Raw genomic sequence first — 8260 nt, 5'->3', positions numbered from 1 at the left:
CTGTCTGCAGGTAGTCTAGTCTCACGCTGCAGGTACTGCACCTGTCTGCAGGTAGTCTAGTCTCAGGGTGCATTACATTCACATTCCAACCTTTTGTTTGTTTGTTGAGACTAGCTGTCCTGGCCCTTGCTCTGTAGACCAGGCTGGCCTCGAACTCACAGAGATCCTGAGTGCTGGGATTAAAGGCGTGTGCCACCACCACCAGCCCAACTTTTTTAAAAATCAATTTCTTTTACAAATTCTCCCTGGCAAGTAACTAGACATTCCAGTTTGACAAGCCCTTCGGATTCCTGCACCACATCTCCGGCCTCAGCTCTCTCCAGTGTGCTCACGCTGATGGCTGCTCATGCCCTCGTGCCCAGCCAGAGACTGGGCTGTGACCCATGACTCCTCTGCTTCTGCCTTTCCCGTCAGGGTCCCTGTCATCACCTCAGCACTGTCCTACTTTCTGCAGCTCTGATGGTCCCAGAGCTGACACCAAGATCACTGCCTCTGACCTGAATCAGGTTTGTAGTGAGCTGGAATGTGTACATGGGAGCCTGTGGGCATGGAAAGGGATGCTGTAGTCCATCCGATGAAGTGTGGACTCCCTGGAACTGCTATGTAGTCTAAAGAGGCATTAGGCTCACACTGACCCCCAGCCCATCTGTCTACCCTCCCTAGACTAGGATTATGGGTGTAAGGCACCACACTCCAAGAGTGTGTATATTTAAATAAAATTATTTCAAAATCAGATATCTGAAAATAGAAATTCCAGATTTGAGACGTTTCTTGGGCCATTAAGAGGTCTACAGCAGCAGACTACTTTCCCTGTCGGAAAAGACGGCAGTCACGCCCAGAGCACAGAGCACAGCCCTGCCCTAACCCCTGCCACCTCAGCACCTTGCCCAGGCCACTGGAATACATACCAGTGATGTCACAGTTTCTACACTGTGCTTGCACAATGCGGCCCTGCTGTTGGGCTGCTCACCTGCGTTCCGGATGAAGCCTGCCAGCGAGCTGACCGAGTTCTCCCTTTCCTAAGTCTCTTGTTCTCTCTGTCCGTACCCTCAGGTTTCCGTTGGCTCAGATCTGGAGGTTCGCTTTGACTAGAGAACTAACTGCAGGCCTGTGTCGGAGCCTGGATCTACTCTTGTTTCAGCCTTATGGGTTGCGTTGTAGATTTTTTTTTTTTTTTTTTGAGGTCTCCTCCTCTCTGGCCTTTAGTTTGGTGTCTTATTTTAAATAACAGACCTTGGTTCCCAGTCTCCAGAGCCCATGTCCCCAGGTCCTCACGTTAGTGGGGCACCCTTGTTTCAGGCTCACAGTTCACACTCTGCTTCTATGAGGCATGTATCCACTACCCAGGGCCACATGGGATCATTTCACTGTCCTGAAATTCTCCTGAGAGATACCTATTTTATCTTCCTGAGCCCTGGCTGCTGGTCATGGTTTTACTTGGGTTTCCCTTTACCAGCTTCCTTGGTTTTTCAGCAGTCGGCCTTGCCTGCACTCACTCAGAGACTCGGATACCAAGGCTTTGGGAGACAATTGCTCCTCGCAGCTTCTCTTTGTGCCTGGCTCTGAGGCAGTCACTCCTCTCAGCAAAGCTTGCTCTGTGCTGCTGCTTTTCTTACTTGGTGCATCCTGTTGTCCTGATTAGCATGGAGGAGGCGCTGGTTCTCCCGCATGCTCACCCTCCCCACACTCATTCCGTTAGATTAGCTGTGCTCATTATGGTTAGGTTTGTATCTGAGAAAAAATTTTGTCTTGCTATTTTTTGTCTTTTTCTGTTATTCCCTCCTATACACTAGGATTCTTGAAATGATGACCTGGAGCTTCTGGTCCTCTTGCCTCTTCTGCAAGGGCTGTGATTGCAGGTGGATACCACCAGGCCCATTTTATTTGGTGCGGGGGATGGGAGCCAGAACTTCATACACGCTAGGAACACACTTCACTGGCTGGACCACATCCCCGGTCTGCGGATTCATTGTAAATTCATTACTGGCCTTGCCGGTCTCTCTTGAGATATTTACAAATTCACCAGGTCACATGACACTCCTTACTGTGATGACCCTCACTTTCTGTATCTCATTCTTCTCGGAAAAGGATACCTGGGAGACAAGGTTATAGTCCTTGCGTATCTGAAAATGTGTGTCTTTCTGCAATGCCATTTGGAGTTCTGTTAGCAAGAGGTCATGGATAATTGCAGTCTTACCCCTGAGACAGTGATTGCTATCTTACTTGATTGTGTTTCTCTCACAAGCCGGGTGTGTGCCCACTTGTGGTCACAGCGACTTAGAAGGCTGAAGCCAGAGGATCACTGGAGACCAGGAGCTGGGACCAGTCTACCCAACATGGCAAGACTTTGTCTCCAGACACGCCAGTTCAGAGAGCAGAGGACTCTGTATTTCTCTCACTAGCATCCTCAGCACCCAGCCCAAGGGCTTAGCACTTACAACCTAAGTCCTAGCCAAAGCGGTTTGACGTAGGGTGTCTGTCTGAAGAGCTGGAGAGCGCCATGCCTAGGACTGACAACCCTGTCTTCTAAGAGTACCTGTTTTGTTCTCTTCGTGGTTTCAGTTTGTTAATTCAGACAAATATTGCTGTTTATCTAGCAGGTTCGATGCCATCTGGTACACAAAGTATTCTGTTCCTGAAAATCACTGGCATTTACGAAGTTTTCATTATACTTGTTCTTGGAGCAGATTGGATGTGTCCTAGAAACTGTTTGGTAGAGACATAACTACTTTAAAATGGGCTATTGTGCTGTCCTGTTGGGTGAGCTGAAAGGTCTCCTTTATCTTGCAGGTGGTCACCATGGGCCTTTTCCGAACCATTGCTTTATTTTACCTTGGAAGTTTTGATAACATAGTTCGCCGCTGCATGGTGCAGAAGGCAGAATCCGAAACTGTAGACAAAACTGCCTAATTCTTGCCCCTCGGACAAGAGACTGGATCCAGTGATCTGACAGCTTGCTGCTAATGGAACTCGATCTTTGGCCTCCGGACTCTTGTGTCTTGTTTTTGAACGTGTGAGACTAGACCCAGTGCTCTTCAGACATCTGACTGCAGGCAAAGGGACAGAGGTCGTCTCTACACTATTACTGTTAACACTATGCAAATATGGACCAGAGCACCACTTGGTTTCTGGGCTTTGAGGCGAAGTGGTGGTCGCGTGGGCAGTAGTGTCAGGAGAACAGGGTAAAGGACAGAACCCCAGAATGGGAAATCCGGTTTTTCATTGATCCTCCCCTCCTGCTCATAGAGATTAAGAAATGTACTTGGTGGCACACAAGGACTTTTGAGGGTTTCTTTTGATTTTTGGTTTTATTTTTTCATGAAAAATGGTGTCTGGGTTTTTATCAGTTTTTTTTTTGTTTGGTTTTTGGTTTTTAATTTTTTCAGTGTATGTTATTCAAGGTGTGTCTTCCTCAAAGCAGTGAGCCTGACTGTCAGCTCCTCTGTGCCTGTTGGGAACTCCTGCTCGTGAAGCTGGCTTCTCTCTCTCTTTGATCCCTACGCTATGGGGGATGAGAGAGCTGTGCAGAGGAAGGCAAGAGGCTGAGCCCTTCGCATAGGCAGATGGGGCTTTCTTGTCTTCCTAATACTAATACGTAGAACATTTTCGTTTTTATTCATGGGGAAACACAGCCTTCTTACATGTTTTCTGAATAGAAATAAAATCTTCTAGAAGCTTGAAAGTTTACAGTTTCTTCAGTAGCCATGATGACGTGGAGTTCACAGTTCCATACAGCGAGTCTCTATACGTTTCCCATCTCTTTCTAGTTGCTTATTCTTCTGTAGTATTTTTATAAAAAAGGGGAGGGGAACAATGGAAACCAATGCATATTTTTTTTTACCTTTTAAATTAATTTATGAATTCATTTAAAAAATTAAAATCATGATATTCTTATGTTTCTGGTTGTGAGCCTAACCTTTAACGGCTGAGCCATCTCTCCAAAGCATGATGTTCTTACCCTGTCAGCAAACATGTAGCTTTTAGGGAAGGCAGCTGGTTGCATATTTTCAGTCTAGCTACTCGTAAAAGCTGACTGATTTTGAAGACCCTCTTAGAAGTAAGATGTGCAGCTGCTCTGTCTTGCACTGACTCGACAGTATCCCCAGTGTGTAAGGAGACCTTTGCTCACTCTGTTCGCGGTGCAGCTCCAGGACTGTTGTCTTTGCCTTCATGTCTTGTCCTGTTCTGTGTATGAAGTCATGCATTCCAGTTCATTCCACTGGGAAAATACCTCTACTTTCAAAGAAAAAAAAACTTTATAAGTGTTAAAAAAAGACAAACACAACAAAAATCTATTGAAAACCTAGAAATTGTTGCCATGGCAAACATTTGGTGTTTCCTTTTCTCTCTTTTCCTTCTCCCTCTCTCTTTTCTTAAAGTGGCTTTTGTTTTTGGCCAGGTCTCCTGCCGCGGCCCCCGAGTGCGGGCAGTACAGCCCCGCACCACTATAGCCAATGGGCCTGGTCTCCCGCCGCGGCCCCCGAGTGCGGGCAGTACAGCCCCGCACCACTATAGCCAATGGGCCACACATTTTATTTTCTCTTTGAATTTTTCAAGCTCTTTACTTTATGGTGGCTTATTTTTTAATTAATAAGATATCTAGTGGCTCCATCTTTATCGAAACCTAGAAGAATGTATTTTAAATGTCATTACAGAGATGGCTTTGTTATGTGCATTGCTTACTGTGACTTTGTTCTGTGTGTAGCAGTAGGTGGACCTTGTCAGAATGGTTCCAAGGCTCCTCCAAGTCTGATCTAGCCAAAGTTTGCGACTTATGTCCCGTTGGACAGCTGCTGGAGTGGACGGTAGCGACAGTTTCCTCATTCACAGGAACTGCATCCCTGTCTGCACAGCTTCCAGTTTTATTTTCTTATAAAAATAAGACGGTTGGCACTTCCTACTAGTATCTGTTAAAATGTAGTCCAAGGTGGAGTCTGAGAAAGGACAATTAACTTTTTCATTATGCCATTTCCAGACAGTCTTTGGGTAGAGGCTGGCTCTGTGGATAATGCCTGAAATACAGGGAAGAGCCTTGTTTCATGGGAGGAGATGCCACCCTATCCCAGCTTAAACTCAGGTCTGCAGCCCATGAGGCCATGGCATGAGCCTTATTGTCCACTGTTAGAGGCCCCAACACCCTCACTCAGAAAGCCTCAGAAAAATCTTCTAAAGTTGATACCGTAGTTCATTTGTCATCAAGACTTGAACTTGTTTTGAGAATATTGTAGTTGTTAACTTTACCAGACTCCATGCAAATGTCCTGTGCATCAATATGTCCCCGGTACCTTTGAGAAGTCCGGCCGGCATCAACTCTGACACACAGGCGTCCCACAAGGCTGTGATTTTATCCCAGGCGTGGAAACACTATTGGCTTGGTGGGGGACAGCTCGGTTGTTAGGGAGATTATCAACTTTCTCTTCTTCCTGACAGTTGACGGCAGGGCATTCTTTACCACTGAGTTCTTAAGCCCAGCTGTAAGTTCTGCTGTAGTGTTTCCTCTGAGTGACCGGGAGCTTGTGGGCTTTCAGTTTTGAATGCCTGCTCGGCTAGCTTGGGTTGTATTATTTTATTAGAATATATCCTATCTTTATTTGAAAATTAACATCACTCTCCTATGTAAACTCCAACATAAATTTAGGGACCATTCATAATTGAGAATGAATAGGAAATATTCTTCATTTAACTTGTTTTTTAAAAAGAGTGCCAGACTAGGAAGTGACTCAGTGGGAGAACCCTTGCCTGCCCGTGTGAAGGCCTGGGACTCACTCCAGGTCACTCCAGAAACATCTTTTTCTTAAGGTTATTCTCTCCTATGGCTTTACGATTTAACAATTTACACAGTTGATTATTTAGAATGTTGCGCTCTCTTTTAATTAATACTTACATATAATTTAGTGGTATATATTTATCTGGACCTGTTAAATCATATATTGATTCCCGAAAGCAGGATTTGTAGTTGGCTTTCAACAGTTAGCAGGTGAGAACATTTCTGTCACAGCTGCTTTAAGGCAGACAGCTGTACACATTTGTCTCAGTGAATTAGATCTCCATATTTAAGTTTATTATATTGTGTTCTGATTGAAACGTGTCTTACTGCAGGCAGAGTTAATATTCACTCTTTTTGCTTGAGGATGCATTGTGTCTTTCGTTTTCCTTAGTCCTTGGGACCCCAGCTTTCAAAGCCCCCGCTGACCACTACCCCCAGGTTCTGGACTGGGCCTCGCTGCTCTGACCGTGGTCATTATATTTTATACTTGTTTGTGGTGAGAACTCGACATTTTTACACTGACAAAGAACACGTGGCTGTTTTGATATTTAGAAAGGGCTGTATTTAGGAGCTTTTGTGGCATTACTGTAACAGTTTTCATACCTTGTATTTCTGAACTACACACACAAAATAAATGGGAACAAGCTTTACTGCTCTGAGAATTTATTTTTCTAGAAATTTGTCTTGTTCAAGATACTACTACTCAAAATATAAGTCTTTTATAGTGATGTTTCTCCTGGGCTTCCTAAGCTTTTCATAAGGCCTGATTTTTACTTCTTTTAGGAAATACTGTAACAATATACACTTCGGAGTCCAGACATTTGTTTCAATTATGCTCAGTCTATGGGAGTAAAATCTTAAGAAACAAAGAATTTAAAACTTTTTGAGCAGTTACATTTCGTATGCAAATAGAGTTCCTGGCCTTTGTGCCTGCATATTCTGTGACCTGTCAGGGCTTGGCGTTAGCAAGCTGTGAGTAACTCGCAGATGTAGGTAGAAACATTTACCCACACTGAGTGGACATCTTTGGACACCTTTGGAATTGTATGTTACCCTTTGCTTCTTTTTCTCACTCTTGGAGGGAAAAAAAAGTGCAACAGTCGCATGCACACATATATATATATATATATACATATGCGTATATATACACACACACATACACATACATATATATATGCGTATATACACACACATACATATATATAGTGTTTCTTGTCAGACTGTCATAGATAACATTTCTTATGTTGACAATATCTCATCTCCTGTTTGCTGAGGGTTCTTTCATTTTATTAATCGTTCTCTGTTAAATTTTATTATATACATTTTCTGCATCTATATGTTGATTATATGATTATCTTGTTTATACTTTTATTTGCTGTACACAATGATGGGTTTTATTTTATTTTTTGAACTTATACAGTATATTTACATTTATTTATCTACATTTAATACTTACATATTTATGTTTTTTTCATGTGTTATGTCCTGGTATTTTCTTCTTTTTATTTCTTTTTTAAAAATTGTTTTTATTGAGCTATATATTTTTCTCTGCTCCCCACTTCCTCTCCCCTTCCCTTCTACCCTCTCCCATGGTCCCCAAACTTCCAATTTACTCAGGAAATCTTGTCTTTTTCTACTTCCCATGTAGATTAGATCCATGTATGTCTCTCTTAGGGTCCTCATTGTTGTCTAGATTTTCTGGGATTGTGAATTGTAGGCTGGTTTTTGTTTGCTTTATGTCTAAAAGCCACTTATGAGTGAGTATATATGATATTTGTCTTTCTGGGTCTGGGTTACCTCACTCAGTATGATGTTTTCTAGATCCATCCATTTGCCTGCAAATTTCAAGATGTCATTTTTTTTCTGCTGTGTAGTACTACATTGTGTAAATGTACCACATTTTCCTTTATCCATTCTTTGGTCCAGGGGCATTTAGGTTGTTTTCAGGCTCTGACTATGACAAACAACGCTGCTATGAACATAGTTGAGAACATGTCCTTATGGCATGATTGAGCATCCTTTGGATATATACCCAAAAGTGGTATTGCTGGGTCTTGAGGTAGGTTGTTTCTTAATTTTCTGAGAAATTGCCATACTGATATCCAAAGTAACTATACCAACTTGCAATCCCACCAGCAGTGCAGGAGTGTTCCCTTTACCCCACAACCTCTCCAGCATAAGTTATCATCTGTGTTTTTGATCTTGGCCATTCTTACAGGTGTAAGATGCAATCTCAGCGTTGTTTTGATTTGCATTTCTTTGATGGCTAGGAATGTTGAGCATTTCCTTAAGTGTCTTTCAGCCCTTTTAGATTCCTCTGTTTAGGTCTGTACCTCGCTTTTTTTTTTATTGGATTATTTGTTCTTCTGATGACCAATTTCTTGAGTTCTTTGTATATTTTGGAGCTTAGACCTCTGTCTGATGTGGGGTCAGTGAAGATCTTTTCCTATTCTGTAGGCTGTCGTTTTGTCTTGTTGACTGTGTCCTTTGCTG

The 8260-nt window shown here is 43.0% G+C and overlaps 1 protein-coding gene across 1 annotated transcript in view; it reads left to right on the top strand.

Moving 5' to 3' along the window:
- Kdsr (3-ketodihydrosphingosine reductase) overlaps positions 1–6417 on the top strand; it is a 49008-nt gene extending 42591 nt beyond the window's left edge. The window contains exon 10 of the mRNA XM_005348293.2: positions 2791–6417. Coding sequence (XP_005348350.1) covers positions 2791–2910 — 120 coding nt within the window. The 3' untranslated portion in view covers positions 2911–6417. The remainder of the gene's footprint in view (positions 1–2790) is intronic.
- The last annotated feature ends 1843 nt before the right edge of the window (positions 6418–8260 follow it).

The sequence above is a fragment of the Microtus ochrogaster genome, chromosome 6 (assembly GCF_000317375.1).
Source record: "Microtus ochrogaster isolate Prairie Vole_2 chromosome 6, MicOch1.0, whole genome shotgun sequence".
Taxonomy (NCBI): domain Eukaryota; kingdom Metazoa; phylum Chordata; class Mammalia; order Rodentia; family Cricetidae; genus Microtus; species Microtus ochrogaster.
This window is presented reverse-complemented; position numbering and strand designations above follow the sequence as displayed.